Below are 20,750 nucleotides of genomic sequence, written 5' to 3' on the forward strand. Positions count from 1 at the left end.
AATGAATGAAAGAATATAAATTAGGCGGGAAGGAAAACGGCTAAAATATATGTCCAAAAAAATATCCATCTATGCGCATATAATACCCAGATCTATGTACAATAATCCTTCTAAATACGCCTCTTCTTCTTCTTCTTTCATACCTCGAAGTCTATATATTTCCTTTATAGAGTTTCTTCTCCATCGAATACCCTCCTCATCGCCTTATGAGCCCATTCGACACCCTATAATCACCATTAGCATCCCATATAAATCTAATCAACGAAATATATGAAAACTTACCACAAAAGTCGCCGCATTCGCAGGCACAGCTCTAAGTAACGCCGGCGTAAGCCCCGGAAAGAAAGCCTTAACCCCTCCCTTCCCATAAATCTCCCTAACAACCCCTCCAACCGTAACCTTCCCCTCCGCACTCTGCAATCTACTCTTAACCGTATCAACGGGGAAAATAGAAATCCACATCGCAATCCCAGCTGCACCACCAGCCGCAATAATAGCCGGTAGACTTAAATCCTTAGAGTCGGGTGGTGTCAATGCCCTCTTTGTGTACTCGTACGCGGCGAAGTATGCGGCAGAACCGGGACCGTCGCGGGCGAGGGTGGCGAAGGAACCGCGGAATACGGAGCGGATACCGCCTTCGGTGTAGAGTTGGCGGACGACGTCAAGGCCGTTTGCGTATTTTTTGGGACCGGAGGATTGGCCTTGGATTTGGAGGAGGACTTTTACTCGTTCACTATAATAAAAGATTGTAAATATTTGAGATTTTTGAGAAGTAGGGGGGGGGGGTGATATTGATTGACGTACAAGGGAGCTGTGATCAATGTCATTGGAATGGCGGAGAAGAAACCGGCGGCAGAGATCTGAGCGATTGATAGTTGACCATCTTTGACGTCTGATGTCGACTGCACGATCTTCTTTCCCAAATCGTAACCCCAGAAGCTGACGGCGACTGTATTTTTACTCTAATTAGCTATAGCTTGATGGAGTAGAAGTAGTAATTGAAGACGTACACATGGGTGTGACACCAACCAGCGGTGCGGATACACCTGCATAAAGACCCTATTCACAACCATATCATATTAATATAATCCACCATATCTTGATTTAGAATGAGGTACCAACCTTCCTCAACCCCTCCTTCGCCAAAGTCTTCTTCACAACATCCAAAGTACCGCTGTAAACACCCTGTTCGGCCGTCTGCAGTCGCACCTTGACCAAATCGAACGGGTGACCTAATTATTAATAAATAAAAATTTAGTCCATCTGTATCTTCGCCATCACCTCGATTGTATGGGGTACATACCGACGACAACGGCGCAAACACCACCGACACCACCGGCTATGAAGGATCTTATGCCTGAGACCTGACCTGCGGCCTTTGCGACATCTTTTGCTTCTTCTTTGATTTCGGCGGGCATGGCGATTTGGGGGGTATTTTCTGCTGTCTTTGTAGACATTATTTTGAGTCTTTTAACAAAAGAAGAAGAGTAAACAGCTTTAATAGGTCGTCGGCTTAAAAACCTGTATGTTGCGCGTGCAGAGGAATGTGTTGGAAAAGCAATGACGTTTGGCGGGGTTCTGCGGGTATCAAATCACGAGGAGAAGAAGGAGAAGAAAAAGAAGAAGAAGAAGTCCGGGGTATCGATTATGTTATATCAAGAAGAAGAGGATAAAAGAAATCTGGAGAAGAAGAATGGGGTATCCGGGGATATTAAAGAGAAAATTTTCAAGAAAGAAGAAGAAGAAGAAGAAGAAATCCCGCCGGGTAGTTTCTTAAACAGTATTAGTCTCTTTCGTCCGATCTCGATTCACTACACATCGACGGCCCTTTTGTAATATGGAATATCGAACTGGATCTTCCTGAAATCCGAGGTTCCGACATGGACCTTCTCTTTAGTTAGCGCTGTACCCAAATTCTCGGTTTTGTGCGTCGTGCGCCGAAAGTTGAGCTATCGGCTCTTTATTTCATGTGGTTGTACCTCGGTCGGAAGGAACATTAACATTAACAGTTTGGGGGAACCAAACAGCGGAGGCTGCCGAACCGGGAAGCTGGCCGGTTTCTTTCTTTCTTTAAACTGCGCGTGGGGATATAACATAATTATAATAAAATAAAATATGATTCCTATTAGTATCAATCAGGGTCAGCTGGATAAATTATGAATCTGACTGACTGACATACATGATAAAAAGCTTAAAAAGAGTGTGTGGTCCGTGATGATATCGGCTGTTCTGGTATGTTGTCGTGCATCGGGTGGCCGGAGCTGGGACGCGGGGTGAGGGAGCATAATATTATTATCAACTGCATGCAGATATTAATATTATTAAATATCGATATCCAATGATAGAATCTCTTGGATTAATTGATATTGATCCGGATAAGGAATTAAATATTTGGGGGGTTCTTATCAGTTTATCCTTTCGATTCTCATGCTTGAAGTTTGTGATATAATATAATATACATCGTCTAAAATATGAAGTCTAAAACCAAAACTATGTCAAATCGCTAAAAGATACGTCTACAATCATATAAAATATACTCCAAAACTCCATCTTAAAGTCAAATCAAAATCACTTCATCCCCTCCACAAACCCCTCCACCATCCCCCCAACTCCACTCCTAATAACCCCTCCCGCATACTTCCCAACATCTCTCACCACCCCTCCACCATACCTCAACTTCCTCCCATTATTAACCATCACCATCCCTTCATTCTCTCTTATAGAACGATCATCCTCCGCATCAAACATAACCCACTCCGCCACCGCCTTCCAAAATGCAAATCCACCATCCACCGTCTTTCTAACTCTATCGTACCCTCGTTCCGCAACTCTATATCTGAGGTTATACTCCCACGTCGACTGTGCCAGTGATTTTAAATGCGGTGTTAGGTTTCTAATCGATGAAACCGTTGTAGCCGTGAGTACCAGGAGAAAATAATGTATCGTCGGATGTTCATAAACCCTCTTTTGCGGTATCCCTCCTTCTGTAGTAACTGGTTCCAAAGACTCTACCACCGCCGGTGGCAACGAAGAAATCAATTGTGTAGTTTCCGAAGGTGATAGATCAGACGGGAGGGCTCGGAGGAGGTAGGTTAACGAATCGAGGTATAAATGTCTTCGAAAACTTGAATTTGCGGGTTCGGCGAGGGAGAGGGAGAGGAGGTTATGACCCTGCATTGCGAATTTGGCAGAAACTAACGATGGGTCTTCGGGTTTTTGGGTGGTAGTAATGATGTTTTGTAAAGAAATTGCTGTTGATGATGAAGAAGAAGAAGGAGAAGGGGACTGGGTTGTAAGTGCTAATGATTCTTCTTCATAATCCGGAGGAGGGGTTATTGCACCCGAATTTGATGACGAGGAGATAACTACGTCCTCGACGTCGGATCTGGATCTTCGGAATAGATCTGATGAGGATAATCGTTTTGTAGGGTATGTGTATAACTTTCTGGCAGTGGTTGTTATACCCTCTGTTGTGGTTAAGGTGGTTAGGAGGGATGTGAGAGACAATGCCGTCACTTGAACCTGTCTGATATTAGAACTGGATTGTTCCATTAAGCTGGGTTCTTGTGGATGTTTGTGATTGTGATTGTGATTTTGATGATTATGGGATATTGAAGGTTGGTTTGGTTCCGAGGAGGTCTTTCGGTGTCGGAGGGTTGAGGACATGATGCAGAAGAGAAGATATAAAGATATTTAGATTTCTTATTAGAATTTATATTAAATTAATCCTCCCCTTCGGAAATTTCGCTTTGTTGAGGATAAAACTGGAGCTCTCCGTCTCCCGATCCAGGGCGGTTGTGTCAGATATGCATCTGTTGGGTAAAAAGAGTCGGGTTGGACGCTAGTTGATGCCCAATTCGGAGGCCGTTGTGATAGTTTATCTATGTATCCTGAAGTTTAAGGGTCTTAATGGTAAAACCACAAAATATAGAAAGAAAGAAAGTATTTTAGATTTTGAAGATTTCGAATATGAAGATGAAGATTTTGAGTAAAGAAATAGATAAGATCGGAAATTAAAAATTAAAAAGTGGATATTCAACTTCCCACTTTTTTTTATCAATGGCGAATATGCGAAGGTATTCGGGAAAAACCGCGGCTGGGATTTCGCTTTAAATTTATGCATATGATAACTAAACTATACCAAAGCACAAGCTTAAAATCCTTTTAGTCAGTCAGTCAGCTCCAGCTTGGACCTCGCATTGGCCCCCCCCCCCCCCCACATGTACATGTACTTACATGTATATTTACACCAAGATCTCACATTTGAAGCTTATTCAACAATACAAAACGTGTAAGTATACGTATGTAGAAACAATAAAAGAAAAGTATGTCATAGACACACATCACCTGTCTCACATTCCAATCGTCAACCCAGGTATTTAGGTAACTATAAACCGCTCTCTCCAAAGTCGTCTTCATTCTTCTCTCTTTTAAACCCCGGGCCCCTGTTGTAGATACCTGCATCAGTCACCCCAAAAAAAAACGGCGGTCTAACTGACTAGTTAGCTTGCATACACGAGGGGAGGACAAAAAGCATGTGGTAACAGAATAACTATTATTGGCGTGCTTTTTGGGCTGGGGGGGAGTTTTTTGACATGTGAAAGTTACTGGGGTTGGTTTATCGAAAAAAAAAAAAAACATGGCTTGAAAAGGGCGTGTTGGAAAATGGGGTGGCAACACGGTTTTGTACTCTTGTTGAGGTGAGGAGAGGGAATGGGATTATATTTTATTGTGAGGGATGATTGGTGTATTTTACTGCGGTGATTGGGGTTATAATGAAAGAGAAGATGGGGAGGATATTATTATATTATATGTTAATTGGAAATATCAATCTTTTTTGGGATAACGAGCGACTTTTTTGGATTTAAGGTTGCCATAAGAAAATTTATTTTATTGAAGGTTTCTTCGATACTCTTTACAGCATTTTGTTTCTTAAAGCAATGTTTTTCTCATGAGAAATCTCTACGGTGCGACGAGGAATATATTAACCTGAGAGACTCTGGCTTCTAAATTCACGTCACAATTATGAATATTTAGTTAACCTGCAAGATATATTGTACTGGTAGTCTAGATCCCGTGCCCAGCATTGGCGAATCTTAAAGCTCTAAATCCATGTTGGAAATATATGTTTCTGCATTGCATATTGCATCTACTCTTGACATTTTACTTAAAGATATCTAGATCCAGCTGTGAAGCGCATGAGTTCGATTATCGTACATACATCCAAACAATACTATCCAATACTTAATATTCCGGTACTTCCCATTCGCTTCAGATTCGAATTGAGTTAATTAACTGTCGGGGTTTTAGAAATCCAACGACACCGGCGGAGCAACCAAAAAAAAAAAAAAGAAAAGAAAATTTATATGTGCATGCATTTCTGTTATCCAGGCACAGCCAGTTTCAAAAGATATCGGAGGGGCTAAATATTCTAACAAAACACCAACATGAATTCGTTTATGCCGGTATATATTCTATACAAAAATGTGTACGTGCATCCAACTAACATGTATACCTTGCGTTTCAGGTCGATGTTGTACAACAGACTTTTTTTTGGTCTCCTGTTTTTTGTGTAGGCTTGTTAGGAATTAAGACAACATGTATGTAACATATTTTGTTGATTGGTACTTTGAAGTGTTAATGGTAGTTAAAAATATTGTTATTATGGTTAATATGCTATGAGATGGGTGATACGTTTTAAGTCAAGTCTTTGGGGTTTTGTTCGCTTGGTAGATGGTATTATAAACTATGCATTTCAAAATTTTAGTTTTTGTCTTTCTATCGTTTTTATATTGAATTCTGTGCATGTAGATTTGGTGATATCACGATGAATAAGTTTGTGTAGTACTACTAGCTTCTATAGCTTCATAGCGGCGAAGGACTTGAAACCGACACCTTTTCCTTAAACTCTTCTATTATCCCGTCTACATCACCAGCAAACTTAGTTATAAAGTCTAGATTTACATGGAAGGCATCATGTTTGAGATCCCCAACTCTCCCCCTTACCCAACCCATTTCCCCTCCAGTTCCGACTAAGTAGTACTACTCGACTTCAAAGACTTTTTATCTTTTTGAGAATATTCTGGCCCTGTAGTACTCCAATACCCCGATGCTGTGCAAATCTGAGGAATTTAAACACTGGTATACATGGTAGGGTACTGCGCCGTTCAAACGAAAGGTTTCAATGAAGGAATAGAGGCTTGGAGGAGTCGAAGTTCAGCCCCTGAAGGCACAGTTCGGAGTATACGTATTTCAACAACCAGATATTGAAAGTCTGAGGTTTTCTAGAAGTATTTTTCTGAGTCGGATTTAGAGGTATCTGGTCCTAACTTATGGCACCGTGACATGGTAGCCCTACAGCCTACCAGAGCTCTGTACGGTTATTTCTGTCACAAAACAAACAACGCATAAAATACAACACCAACTTTTTTTTAGTTGCCACAAACTTGACAAAGTTGATGGTGCTACTGCGGCGGCGGTTGCATGAGGCGATGCTAAGATTGGCCCCGTATCATCTTAAGAACAAACCCTTCTCAAGGAGTATACTTCTAGTATAGTACACAACTTCCTTTTGAAAAACTTGTGCCGCTTTTTTTATATGTGTGTATGTATTTGCATGTTCAGAAAGTATGCCTAACATCATGTTTCGCTATAAGTTTTGTAAGTAACTAGACTACCCGTTGGTTGAAAAAATAATACTACGGTCTGTTTCCAAACAGGATTACAATTTTTCTTGTAGCACAACGGGGTCGAGTTTAAGTTATTAAGAAAGTATAGAAGCTGTTCCTAAAAAGTTATGATTTTTTTTGTTATTTGATACCGCATGATTTTGTGTACATAAGGAACCCATAGTCCCAGCTGTGACTTGGCCATATATTGACCACCGTCCAAACTCGTCCCTGATGCGAAGACGCTCTTCAAGTAGATAATATATATTCCACAGCTCCCTCACTTTTTATATTAATACACATAAGCTCTGGAAGCATATGTAACTTAATTTCTCTAATCTTCACACCTATACTCTAAACCCCCCTTAGTCCCCTTCTAAACGGGCAGAAGCCCATAACCCGGTCGAACAACGACCCACATAAAAAAAAAAAAAGATGCGCAGCAAAACCCTCTTCCTCGGAGTCCTAGGACTCCTCCTATCCACCCCCTCCCTAGCCACCGACGTCAAAGACTGCCCCGCCAACAAAAAAACAGACCTCATGAAAGCCGCCTGCGTAAAACAACTCCAAACCGAAATCGAAGGCTTCACAGCCTGCACAGCAATATGTTCCCGTTTGGATCCAACGAAACCATACACCCCAGGAAGTCCGGATAACTCCTACGTTCCGTCGAATAATATGACCGCCGCGGTGTTCACTTTAGAAGATTATAAAGTTGCGGAAGAGGAGTGTGGATCTCATGAGGCGATTGTTAAGGCGTTTGAGGATACTTGTGGGTGTTATGCTGAGGGGTATTGGAAGACTGCTGGGTGTAAGGTTAAACTTGGGAAACCGGCTGTTGGTGGGACTGGGTCTGTTACTAGTACTGCGTTTCCGGCTGATACTACTACTACTAAGGAGGAGGAACCGGCTTCGACGAGTAGTGCTGCTGTTGAGGAAGATGATGAAGCGGAGGGGACTAGTACGACTGTTGAGGAAGTCATGAGTTCTACTAGCGCTGTTTATGGCCGGATTTCGACTTCTTCTTCTATGGTAGAAGATGAAATGGAGATTACAGAAACAACGACTCATGCTATGACTACTACTCACAAAACATATATGACAACCACAGCACATACGGAGGAGGACGAGGATAAATCTATCCCCACCGAAGCCCCAGAACCTACTGGTAGAAAATACGGTGACGAAGAGACTTCTTCTTCCGATGGTACTCCTATGCCATCTACTAGGGGTTATCAAGATGATGCCTCGACCAGCACTACGTCTACTATGGAAGAAACTCATAAGGCTATGACGACCACAAAGCCTATGACTACTACTTCCATGATGGATGACAAGCCTAAGTACGTAGACGAGGAGACTACAACCGACATGGAGGAATCAAGTATGATGCATGCTACTACTCATGTTAAACCCATGACTACTACTTCCTCCATGGTAGACGAGAAACCCAAGTACATAGACGAAGAAACCACAAGCGACACGATGGAAGAAACAAGCATGATGCACACCACCACCACTCACGTAAAACCCACAACCACCATGATGGCAGCAACTTCGAAGCATACCACTACATCCCACACTGAAATGGAAGAATCTTCATCTCGACCAGTTTATGGAGAAGTTGAAGAAACATCAACCGAAGTACACGAATATACTACCCCTTCTCATACTAAAGTTGCGTATATTGTGACTTCTAGTTCTAGTGATGAAACTATGATGATGGAAACTAGTACTATGATGAAACCGGTTACTACGCATCGTGGGTATTATAATGAGGAAACTTCTTCGGAGGGAATGGAGCATACGTCGTCGTCGCATTCTATGAGTTATTCTATGGAGGCTGATACTACTACTAGTATCAAGCCTACGAAGGCTTATTATCAAGAGAGTTCGGTTGAGGAAACTACTACTGAGGCTCCACGGGGGTATACTACTCCACCAGCTAAATATGATGACCAGGAGACTTCTACTAGTTCAATGGCTATGGAGACTGAGTCTGAACATCATTATAATAATCATACAACGCATGCGGCTACGAGGGCTCCTGTGGGTTATAGCACTATGGAAGAGTCTACTATGGAGGAGTCGACTAAGATGCCCATGAAGTATACTACTATGGAGGAGTCGACTAAGACTCCCATGAAGTATACTACTATGGAGGAGTCGACTAAGACACCTATGAAGTATACCACCATGGAGGAATCTTCAGAGCCAGCGACAAGTTCTACAGCCATGGAAGAATCTACTAAGCCGCCTATGGCTTACACCAGCGCAGCTGAAACCAAAACCGCCATGCCCTACCAAACTACGTCTTGGGCCATGACATCCAAAGAACTTCCTACGACTACTACAAAACCCAGTGCAACAATGTTGACTATGGACCTATGCGCACATCCCACAGATCCCTCGGACAGTGGAGACGAGCCAAAGGGCTATGAACCCCCCACCAGTCTTGACTTTGGATGTCTTTCCCCCTTGAGCGGTGCTTCCAGAGATATACTTTGCCAGGAAGCATCGATGACTTCGTCGAATAATGGCAAATGGGGTCAACTCAATGCAAAACCTCTCAAGGCATACCAGGAAGGATATAGTGCCTGCGGTGAACAATTACCCCATATGCTCAAGAAAATTTGTAACTGTATCGATCCGGAATATACTGGTCTTGTTCCAACAGACAAGCCGACAAATCTGGTACCAGAAACCCTGCCACCGGTATGTGCTGTCAAACCATGTCCTAACAAGGATAAAGTACTGCCAAAGAATTGTTTGAAGCATATCGAGGAATACTCGATGGATCACAAACAATCGCTATGCGGTATGCTATGTAATAAGAAAGAAGGTGGGGTTGATTTGGATCCTAAGGATCTGAAGTATTACTGGACTTTCCATGATAGATGCGGAACACACGAGTCTTTCGTGACTGCCTTGACACAATCTTGTGGTTGTATTATCGAGAACTTTGGCAATGGTACGACTTGTGTCTATCCACGCACCGGTCCGAAGGAAGATACCAGGTCTCTTACGTCCGAGGCTACGACATACATGAAGTCTACCACTTCAATGGTCTACACATCAATGCCGGTTTCTTACACTGCTGCTCCAGTCTATGGTACTCAGGAACCTGACATGACCACCAGCACTGCCCAACCATCCACCACCGTCCAGCCTCCCAAGACTTCTATCCCCGCTCAACCTCCCAAGAAAGCTCACGCTGTGGAAGAGTGTCCCAAAGACTATGAGGGTAAAGGCGAATGGCCATCCGGCAACTGTCTTGACGAGGTATTCGGTACCAAAGAAGGTCTGGCTATCGCCGATATGATCTGTAACAACCAATGTGCCGATTTCCAACAAACGGAATGGCCGGCTACACAAATGGAAAGCTACAAAAAAGCTCTTATAAAATGCAAGACCCCCATGGCGATTACAGAAGCACTTGCAAAGGGTTGTGGTTGCTTGAATGACGGTTGGGTCGATAGATGTCGACCTCAGTGTCATCCACCACCTGGGTTTACCACCACTACTATGATCATGATGCCTCAGACTTCAGCTCAACCTATGATGACTACAACTAGCATGGCTCCTCCTCCTCCCATGCAAGATACAACTATGACGGCTTCATGGACAACTACAACATACGTCACCAAACCATGTAATGAATGCCAGCCAACCACCATCGTAACCATGGTACCTTGTTCCGAGACAAAACCCTCTACCACAAGTATGATGGCCATTCCCCCCACAGAGACAACTATCCCAATAGTCTACTCAGCGGCAGAAACCCCCACAATCTCCATCTGGACACCAGAACCATCCGCCGTCCCCGCTCCAATAACCTCCCCAACCTCATGGTCAACAATAACCTACACCACCACCAAATGCGGCGGTTGTCCGGAAACCACAGTAACAACCACAGTACCATGTCCCCAAACCCTAAGCAAAGTCAAAACCGACGCCGCCAACGCCGACCTCTGCACCACCCACAACGAAATCCCACATTGTACCGTCCCCCCCGGAAAACTCGAGGGTAAAGCTTACAACTCCAACTGCAACCAATGGTATCTTATCAAAGAAGGCGATACCTGTCTAGCAGTTGCGGATAAGATTCCGGTAGATATGGAGCTTCTTAAAGCGTGGAATGGGATGCAACCTACGGATAATTGTACTTGTACCACTGGACGGTGGCTTTGTGTTTCTTTACTTAAAGGGGAGGAGAGGAATGAATCTGTGAGGTATGCGAAGGGAAGACCGACTTATTCTGATTATGGACCGGAGGCTACGAATTATGATAATCTTCCGAAACCATCGCCACGGCCGTATTTGACGGAGCCGATTCCGACGGCTGAGGTTACGCCGGTTGCGTATTCGTAGATGATTTTTTTATTTCTTTCAATATTTTTTTTGGAAGAAAATTAAAAGGGGGATTGCAATTGAGAGTCGTAATGTGTAGGGAGTGTTTGAGTTGGAAAGTTATTGTTATATTCTTTTTATATTCTTTCTATGTTAATTTTATTGTGTAGATTAATGTTAACATGTTGCTATTGATAAGTCCTGTAATTCTTTTACTGTTCGTTTTGGATATATAGAAATGTTTGAAATTGGTATTATGCTCCACAAAAACTTGCACCATTTTCGACAATTAATAGTATATCGGTGAAAATAAAAACAGCAACCAGCTAATGAATAGTCGGCGCATCTGGCGTCGAGACCAAAACCTCCTGTGCTTCAATTAACTTGCACTTGCATGATGTTGGATTTTAGATTATTCAACGCAACTGGCTAACTATGACAGATCTCATATATCTCGATATTGCAATTGGCTTTTAGATTGATCTTGATCTGTTAAGCGCCGGTTGGGTAATACGAAATATTTTCTTTCTGAGTTTTGTAAAACATATTTCCTTAAAATCTGGGAATTCCAGACCCCTCAAGGAAAAGGTTAATTAATTCCTGTGGTGACCATTTTCAAACCTTCTCATCCTTCTCAAACCTTCCCAATCAAGCCAACCAGACTAGTTCGAAGCCTCGGCAATTACCAAATCCGTCCGGGCACACGATGAAAAAGTTTGCAGCAGCTTTATGGAAGACTTCTCGAGGTCGTCTTTCATCAAATTGGGGATATAGCTCAGTTGGTAGAGCGCTTCCTTAGCGTGAATCTTACAATATGGATGAGGTCCCGGGTTCAATTCCCTGTGTCTCCAGAACTTCAAGAAGTTTCTTTTTGATCTTTTTGCTGCTTTATTTTTTTTTTGCTTCTCATCTGTGATGGGGATGGATTTTTTTGATCCTAGAAGGGGAGGAAGCCGGGGTTGGGTTGGGTGCGGATTAGCCACCCCCGCTAGGTTTTTTTTTTTTTTTTTTTTACTTCGAGGCTTTTTAGTGGGGTACATTGGTCACGAGGGCTCCAATGTTCTAATGAACCCCTTTTGCTTTCGAGATGTGGGGATCTGTGGGAAATGTGAGTAGTAGCTTATGGCCTAATATAATATTTATCCGATATATTCATTAGCTAGAATAATTAATGCTAGTGTCGAAGCATCATATCAATTGGTAGAAGAAATATCACGGTACTGTATCTGCTACTTCAGGTTTGTAGTGTATTGAGCAAGTTATATAGTCCTTCCTGGCCCTCAAAAATGGGTATTACACTGTGCGAATGAAGGCCATATCCGTTAGTACGTCGCCGGGATGCATGGAGGGCATTGGGTTATAGATTCATTATCTGTGTTGAAGTGTTGCCGACGAAAGTTCTGAGAAAGGTTGATATACCACAATACCAACCTCAAAGCTCCGATCAGGCATCTTGTCCGAGTGGTTATGGAGTTGGTTTTAAGTTATGTTTGTCTAGCAAACTTAAATCACACCAATGCTCGAAAGAGCGCGCGCGTTCGAACCGCGCAGATGTCAATATCATTTTTTTGCAATTTTTTTGTTCTGGTATTCTATACATAGCTTAACAACTTCGATCTAAAGCAAGGCTTATAACAAGTTATATGTCTCTTGTCTTTCTTTTATCTGCCTTTGTGTTCCGCTCCAGAAAGTCTCGTATAAAGTCTTCCTCGCTTTGGGGTCTTCTTGGCTTCGGGATTCGCGGTAACTCCTCTTTCTCTTCTTCTTCTTCTCCTTCTTCTTCTCTTTTCTCTTGCACTTGCGCCCATGTTGGTTGTTGAGGGCTTTGATTTGGAACAAATCCTTTTCGCAACTGTTCGCCTTCAATGCTTTTTAATGTATCCTCGGCGGATGGTAAAACCCTCTTCGCATTGATATTTTGCACGTTTACTCCTTGATTTGCAACAAGTCGAGGGATGGGGGTAATAAATCTATGCAGTTGGGGTATAACCTTGACGGATGGATCCATGCCGAGCGGACGAGGTTTGATTGGCAAAAACCCGGTCCCTGATATAGTCCGTTCGAGGGCCTTTTGTTCACGTTGATACTCGTTATGAAGTAAGCTCTGTTGGTGCATTAGTATCATTTCCTCGATCGAAGGAGCCCATGGTTGGGTCGTATATGTAATCGGGTCTGGTATGCGGCCGTTGGCGTAGGGATTGTAGTTTTGTATTAAAGATTCTGGAAAGTTTGCCTGCTGGGGTGTGGGGAAGGTATTCATGTATGTCTGCATGGCGAGGTTTAGATCTCGGTAACCTGGGTTGTTGGGGTTTGTAGATATTTGCTGATTTCTAGGGGTTTTGCTGAGGGCGGGAATTGGAGGTATAAGACCTGGATTTATCAGTTCGGGATTTGTCTGGTCTTCTTCTTTCTTTACTTCCTCTCTCTTGACTTCAGCTTCTTCCTTCACCTCGATGGGGGCTTCTGTGGTTCCGCCTTCTATCTGCATTTGCTGTTCGACCTGGCCTTGCTGCCCTATTTGCTCTAGATCTTGCTGTCTTGCTAAACCTTGATACCCGATCAGGAAGGGATTCAAAACAATCGGAGTATCTGTTTTTATCATCTTCATAAATTGGCTATCAACATTCTTTTCCTCCGGAAGACCCTGAACATCTCTGTCAATTCTGTTCAACCGCCATTTCCCGCATTGCTCTGCCAAAGCCTGCTTCATGATAGTAAGCCCCACAGCTAACTCCAAAGCCTTTTTGTCACTTAAGGGATAAGCTATCTCCTGCACAAGTAAGGTCGTAAGCTCCGTTTTGAAGCGTGACTCAAATCCCGACTTTGAAGCATCTCTTTGTAGAAGAGCGGGTCTCTTATCGATTATCCAAGAGTCCTCCGGTACTTGTGTATTCCAAACGGTGCTTGCTCCCTCTGCGAAATTATGATCATCTTCCTTTCTTTTTATCTTCTTAACAAACCCACTACCAGGCCTTTCCTTCCCCGTTGTAAGCTCCGGCGCAATAAATGAATTCCAATATTGATCTCCCGGTACAATCTGCTTCCAATTCGAATAAACCCACTCCCCACCAAACGGCCGTAAATCAATAATCTGAGTCTCCTGACCAGGTTGAAAATATATAACCAATCGCGGTAAGAAAGGTCCGCAGTTAAAATCTTTTTCTTCCCATAATCCCATAGCTTGGATTGGATTGGCGAGATCCGGGTGGTTCATTATTCCAACGACTCGGATGACGCCTAGAGGGGTATCGCTCGGGTCTGGGAATGAATGACATAGTGGCTTTTGGTTTTGTTTACTGCCTCTTGTGAGAAGAGAGGATTGGGCTTTGAAGAGGCGGGTGTTTTCGAGGTTTCTGCGGAGGTCGCTGTAGCCCCATAGACGGTAGAAGGCGTGGCATGGTATTGTTAGCGTTAGTAGCCATGTGGTTATGAGGCATGGTGTTTGGAAGATACGTGGTTTTCGCATTTTTCTTCGATTAATTGCTCGATGGGTTTATTCTAGAAAGAAATGGTAATGTTATGTGGGTCAGATATTCTGTACGATCATAGTTAAGGCTTGGAGTTATCAATTTACGGGTTTATGCATGGTTGAGCATGTTTCACGATATTTGAGTCTTATAAGCTTATCTCAGCTTACCCCGGAACTCGGGAGCTTCCTAGGTATCTAAAGGGTTGGGATATTCAAGATAGAATTAAATAGAACACCAGAATACCTAAAATGTGTTTTCAGTTGTATACCGGCAGCCTCGAGGTCTTACGCAGTTGAGACATATACAACACTGTAGCTTTACAATGTACGCAGTATGTATAATAATTAATTGAGTAAAATTGTTGATGCATTTTGACTTTTAACCCACATGCCAAATTGATCTTGAAATTTCTATCCGGGATTTCGACGGAGAGTAGAGTCCGATCGATCTTGTGGCTTCGACACTTGTTGATTATTACTCGGCCCGTACTGCCGACTCGAAGGGTTATAGTTGACATTTTGCGGCGGCGCAGACGGGTTGTAGTTGTAATTATTATATTGCGGTTGTTGAAATTGAGGAATAGTGTTCCCCGAATACTGCCTCTGAGGAATTCCGGATGGGTTGAAGATCTGATACCGTGGATTTACACCTACTTGCGGCGATATACGATCAACTGGATAATTCCGCCCCCCTCGGTTTTCTTCCTGTTGAGGCGCTATAGAGCTACTGCGTAGCTGATATTGGCTGTCTGGTCGCTGTCTGCCGACATCGATGGGAATATTTGCTAGCGTATCACTACCCGCTCCATCTTCCTCTATTACGACAGGCCGATTATTTGAATTCGACGTAGTTTGTAAATCAGGTTGTCGAGGAATACCTCTATTGAGCCCGTCGTCCGGTTGGGTTTTGATACGTGGCACCGGTAGCCCCAGTCTTTCATATTCTTCTTGTACCATATACGCGGCAACCCTCTGCGCGCTCAAAGTAAAGCGGTTCATTGGCACGAAATTGAAGCCTTCGGATCCAAAATCTATATCCAATTCATCTTGTTCCTTTTGGTACTTCTCTTCGCTCTGCAGCCAAGTTCCAAGTGCCTGAATTAAACGATAGCCTAATAAGGTCTCTATCTGTTTGTCATCTCTCAGTAAAGTGCTAGGTAGCACTTTTTCGTCATTGATGATATGTCTCCATCGTAGATTGCTCCCCATGTCCCGTTCAGCTAAATTGATGTAAGCCCTACTTGGAGGTGTTCGGTCTGTTCGCCCCGGGCGACTCCATGCTTCGATTATCTTCCGGTCGATAGGGTCGTCGTCGTCTGCTTGTTTCCAGCTCTTAAAGACCGGTACTGCATCATTTAGTAAATTTATAGAATAGTAATTACCAGTAGTTCCTTTATTATCTTTCGATGGTTCCAATCTGAGAAACATCGAGGGAGTCATCCCGCAGACCTCGTCCTCGAAGAAAAATAAATACTTCACTTGCAATCCGGATCGAGGAGAATCAAAAATCCCAATAATCCCCGGTACTGGATCCTGAGGGCCGTGTTCATGCGGAGCCAGTTCTTGCATTAATTGGCATTGCATGGCACCTTGTGGGAACTTGAGGGTGTCGGATAAAAACTGCGGTTGCTCTCCGGTTTGTGTGTATTGAGCGATACTAGAAGTAGCATCGGCGATGCCGTCTGGATCGGTTAAGCCATTTTTCCATATGAATCTCATCCAGAAGGCGCTACAGGCGCTTGGGAGGGCTATTATTGCGAGGTACGCTATCAAGGCGACATGTTTGTGGTGTCCTTGCAGCATCATCGTGTGCTGCTAGCTATTATAAATCGATCGATTCAAGCCACACGTGCCCTTAGAAAACTCATGTGGTAGAGATATTAAAATTTTCTCAAGCATCCCCATTGAAAAAGCCTTGAAAAAGCCTTGAAAAAGAAACAATATAGTGTTTGAGTTTATATGCTAATATTCGAGGGGATATAGATAATTGCATTGCATTGTCCAGTTACAGTTATGGTAGCTTAACATTATTACAAAATCCAACAAGGAATATTTAGATTGTGTTGCATCTAGAAATACCACCCCTTCAATCTCGGTCTCACATAGATTGCCGGAGTGCCTTCCGAGGTGGGGGGGTCCGGTTTTACAGGCTAATCCCAATAATCCGAGAGCTTGAACTCGACTTTCGCATATCGCCGTTCAAAATTGGCATTGTTCGGTTAGTTTTGCTCGTTGTCAATTGTTTCGTTTGTTAGTTAATCTAAACTTTCATGAGAAACAATTGCTTGATACATTCGAAAAGTCGCGGAGGGGGGGGTTTGAGACAACCTTAAGTCAAAGCAATTGCAATTTTATTTCTAAAGGCCTAAAAAACACCAGACTTCAGGAAGACACCAAGATTTCAGCCCCACCCATACATGTATACGTAGGGCGCTGATCTGATGACTGTAAAGCTGCGAGCTCTAGAGCTTCCCCTGTCGAACTCTGCACGTAGTATTCAGCTCAGCTGCAGCTTACGAGGTAAGGATGTTGATATTAAAGAAAATCTTACTTAGGCTAGAAGACATGGTAGACACTGGTCACCAGCCACCATTGATAGGATAAAGTAATTCTAGGTGGTGAAATCCGGTCTGAAAAAGAGGTGTCCCCAGTTAATTACTGAGGTATTTCTTCATACTGTCAATCCGCCCGCCCTCCACCGCATTTCGGCTTATGCAGTGGTCCTGGTGAAACTGTTTGCACGAGGCAATCTCGACGCCAAGGCATCCCACATGGTGCCCACCCTCCTTCAACCTGGTCTTGTGCATGGCCATGACCTGAGGTGGCCCGTCTCCTCAATTGGATCGACATCTACAGGGCATGTTAAATTGGCAGGAGAGCATTTATTTGTAAACTTCAACCGGGTCACCGGAAAACTATTCGAACGATTTATTCTGTATCCTACGTGTATGGACCGGCGAAACTTCACTTTTTTTTAAAGAGGGAAATATTTGCCGACAGTTTTTCGCACGTTTGCTTGGTCCTCACTTGCGAGGTTCTGGCGTCATCGCGTTCGCTTGCCCTTGGACGCCCGTTTCAGGAGAATTCCTGATCTGGTGTTCTACTGCAGGAACGCATTCGAGAAACATTACACTAACTTTCGACACGGGAAAAATCGAGCGCTAGCGTGACCGATCCCCGCTTCTTTGACCGGTACAGGTAGGCAAAAGGAGTAGCTGCCAGCACAGAAAAAACGTCAATCCTGTATCGCAAAGCGAAAACCTTCTCTTTAAATTTCTTTGAACCCTTGAAAGTTAGCATTGGAGTCTTAAACCTGCCTTGTTCTTTTCCCCCCTGCAGGTCCAGGTGTACACCTTTGTTCTGGGATAGAACCTCCTAGGGTTCAATAAAACTGTCATCCTGCCCTTTTTCTTGCTGTCACAAACGGTCCTTTGTCTTTTTATCTTACATACGTTCATTTACCTTGGCTTTCAAGTTGATATTCCAATTGACCGTTCTTTTCCCCGACTTCAAAAAAAAACCTTCCTTTTGATTTTTTCGTCATTTTGGCTCTGGCTCTGGATCTGGATCTACTGTCATTTTGCCTGATAAGGATTTTTGGCTTTGACAGTTCAAACGTTTGCCCCGTTCCTGAATCAGTTGGCTGGTTCCTGCTGAAGTTTACCCGAAACGAAAAACTCTTATGACCGACTTTTGCTCGACGTCCACGTTATTCTGATGCCACTTGAAGGTTAAACCGGTGCACTGGGACAAAGTCAATAACAAAAAACCAAAAAAAAAGTTAATACCAAAGGATTACGAGTGAGTTCTAAGACCGGTCTAGTCTTCATCAACCTTTTGGTACAAAACTCGACGGTCGTCCTGGAAGGATATCAATATCAATTAGCACGCAACCTCTCGGCAAAAAGTTCACGATAGTTACTCGATATTTTGTGTTGCTGCATTGGAATTTCGCATTACCTATAACATACATATATTTGATTCGAGAGGGAGAACTCGACATATCGACACTATACACAATATCAGAAGGGAATATCTTAAGAAAGTTAAACCGAATACGACTTCCGGGTATAAACACGACTTGGGCGATAAACGCTGAGAAGATGCGCTCAATATCGAACTAATATAACCTCGAATTTCACGATATGGAGCTGAGGGTGCTCATCCCCACAGCATGCGTCCTCGGGCTTCTGCTTATAGTAACACTAGCACTGGTTATAGCGTTAGTAGTTAGAACGCATAAGCGGAAAAGGAAAGTAAGAGACTGGCAACAGCACGGTATCGTGGAGGATAATGTCTCGTTTTCATGGTCAGAACATGGTCCCTCCAGAGGGGTCTCGGTCCGAGAAGGGAAACTAGTTCGAAATCATAGTCGCAAGAAGACGAAGGAAGGGACGCGAACGACGGTGGAACAGGTTCGAGACGATAATGACAACTACCCGGTGAAGCAAGGCATGGGGACCTTGGATTTCATGAACTCGATATCCAATATCACTGGTCGCATAAGCCCCGGGATAGGAAGAGCTTTATCCATAGGGTCGCATAAGGCCTCGACTATGAGCTCCGAGAAGAGCAGACAGCTGTCGCCTTTACCTGCCACAGATGAAGAAAGCCAGATAAGTAACTCGCATATTGCCGACATGCAGAAGAGGCCGTCGAGTTCAAGCAGGAAGAAGAGCTCCCACTCGCGCTCCTCTAGTAGGAGCAACCTCCGTGAGTCCCCAATACCAGAGGATATGACTATGAATTGTCGAGAGAGTATCTTACTTCCATCACCTCCTTCGTCAGTACACATCCTTACACCAACATATTCTCGACACTCTCGACAGTCTCAATCAAACTCGAGTTTCACATTCACCCCTGTGACGCCACGTGCGTCTATAAGTTTATTTCCTTTGTCTGCTCCTCCGGGTCAACATCGACGCCCTTCTATAGCTGCACAGCCAGCTACTACAACATTGCCAGGCCATAATTTTTCTAATCATATGCATTCGGCAAGGCGGCCTTCGTTCTTGCAAAACTCATATACTTTTGATCATTTACCAACATCTCCTTCGACCTCAGCTTTTGATACTAATCAGCCTGCCTTGGCAGAGTATTCCGACGGGCTAGAACATCGTCCTGGTAGCCGACCTAAAATAGCACAGATTCGGATACCTGACTGTAAATCTGCCTCACCGCGCGCTCCTCTCTCTGCCGCGCATTCTTCCGATCCAGAGTCTCCACAGCACATACCGGACCACCATGACCAGGTTAACAACTTTGAGAACTGGACTTTTGGTGGCGGAGGTTTCCAGGGGAATTCTCAGAATAACCATATTGAGGACGGCAATTTCCCAACACCTTACAACGACGTTCCGCGCCCCCAATACACAAGGGCGCCGTCATCAGCTGTTGGGAATCCAGGTATTCCGCAGCCTAGGAAAGAATCAATTACATCATATGCCCAGATGAGAAGAGAATCCATTAGAAGAGATTCATTCGGTGGAGCCCTCCCCTTCCGTCGTGAATCCCACGGACCATCAATGCTTCGGAGAGACTCGACAGCAAGTTTCCTCGGAAGCCCTCCAAAATTTGCAACCGGACCTCGTGTGTACCATCAGCATCTTTCACCAAATATACAACCACAGCATCGCGATAGCATATACCGTACTTACAGCGACCGTTCCTTGCTTAGTCATGAGGCACAATCATCCAACGAACACCAGACATATCATATGAACCTCTATCCTTCCATTAATGAGTCAAAAACATCGATCGTTAGCATTTCGAGCACAGGCAGTGCCGCATCCGATAGTTTCACTGGCAATGGAGGTCTTAGTCCGCCGCCGTTGCAAAAGAACTCTTTTGAAGGCACGCGGTCCGAAGGAGAAGGAGCATACATATTGACGGCAGCAAGCACGAAGCTACAACAGATCCGACCGCCTGTTACTCCTCCGCGCCATGCGCATGGGACACCTTTTGGTGGAACAGATAATCAAACTTACTACGAGTCCAGCCCGCCTTCTAGACGTCTAGTAAAGGATTTTGTACCTGAAACGGTCGCCGAGATCAATGAGAATCTTGCTACCAGCCCAACATCGACGATCACAACTGCGACTCTAAATGAGGATAGCATTGAGGGGATGAGCCCCGATCGAATAATCAATGGTGGAACTAGTTTGCAGCGCCAGTAGAGATGGTAGGAAATTGCTGTGCTTAAAGCTTTGACAGTTTGCATTATGTTGCATCCAGCATCGATGCATCTTGAAACATACATTTTT

At 43.9% G+C, this 20,750-nt stretch overlaps 6 protein-coding genes across 6 annotated transcripts; 2 read left to right on the top strand and 4 right to left on the bottom strand.

Annotated features, from left to right (window-relative positions):
• Window positions 1-164: 164 nt before the first annotated feature.
• On the bottom strand, window positions 165-1,457 carry AOL_s00176g51 (uncharacterized protein; the record flags this gene model as incomplete). Its single annotated transcript, XM_011128187.1, has 6 exons — window positions 165-224; window positions 283-733; window positions 805-949; window positions 1,011-1,059; window positions 1,123-1,232; window positions 1,304-1,457. The coding sequence occupies 6 exons, from the start codon at window positions 1,455-1,457 to the stop codon at window positions 165-167; spliced, it is 969 nt and encodes a 322-aa protein (XP_011126489.1).
• Window positions 1,458-2,568: 1,111 nt separating this feature from the next.
• Window positions 2,569-3,666, bottom strand: AOL_s00176g52 (uncharacterized protein; the record flags this gene model as incomplete). Its single annotated transcript, XM_011128188.1, has 1 exon — window positions 2,569-3,666. The coding sequence occupies one exon, from the start codon at window positions 3,664-3,666 to the stop codon at window positions 2,569-2,571; it is 1,098 nt and encodes a 365-aa protein (XP_011126490.1).
• A 3,437-nt stretch (window positions 3,667-7,103) lies between these two features.
• AOL_s00176g53 (uncharacterized protein) lies at window positions 7,104-11,039 on the top strand (the record flags this gene model as incomplete). The annotated part of the gene is made up of 1 exon (XM_011128189.1): window positions 7,104-11,039. The coding sequence occupies one exon, from the start codon at window positions 7,104-7,106 to the stop codon at window positions 11,037-11,039; it is 3,936 nt and encodes a 1,311-aa protein (XP_011126491.1).
• Window positions 11,040-12,657: 1,618 nt separating this feature from the next.
• On the bottom strand, window positions 12,658-14,484 carry AOL_s00176g54 (uncharacterized protein; the record flags this gene model as incomplete). The annotated part of the gene is made up of 1 exon (XM_011128190.1): window positions 12,658-14,484. The coding sequence occupies one exon, from the start codon at window positions 14,482-14,484 to the stop codon at window positions 12,658-12,660; it is 1,827 nt and encodes a 608-aa protein (XP_011126492.1).
• A 414-nt stretch (window positions 14,485-14,898) lies between these two features.
• Window positions 14,899-16,293, bottom strand: AOL_s00176g55 (uncharacterized protein; the record flags this gene model as incomplete). The annotated part of the gene is made up of 1 exon (XM_011128191.1): window positions 14,899-16,293. One exon carries the CDS (start codon window positions 16,291-16,293, stop codon window positions 14,899-14,901), a length of 1,395 nt encoding a protein of 464 aa, XP_011126493.1.
• A 2,339-nt stretch (window positions 16,294-18,632) lies between these two features.
• On the top strand, window positions 18,633-20,663 carry AOL_s00176g56 (uncharacterized protein; the record flags this gene model as incomplete). The annotated part of the gene is made up of 1 exon (XM_011128192.1): window positions 18,633-20,663. One exon carries the CDS (start codon window positions 18,633-18,635, stop codon window positions 20,661-20,663), a length of 2,031 nt encoding a protein of 676 aa, XP_011126494.1.
• Window positions 20,664-20,750: the final 87 nt, after the last annotated feature.

The sequence above is a fragment of the Orbilia oligospora genome (assembly GCF_000225545.1).
Source record: "Orbilia oligospora ATCC 24927 unplaced genomic scaffold scaffold00176, whole genome shotgun sequence".
Lineage (NCBI taxonomy): Eukaryota > Fungi > Ascomycota > Orbiliomycetes > Orbiliales > Orbiliaceae > Orbilia > Orbilia oligospora.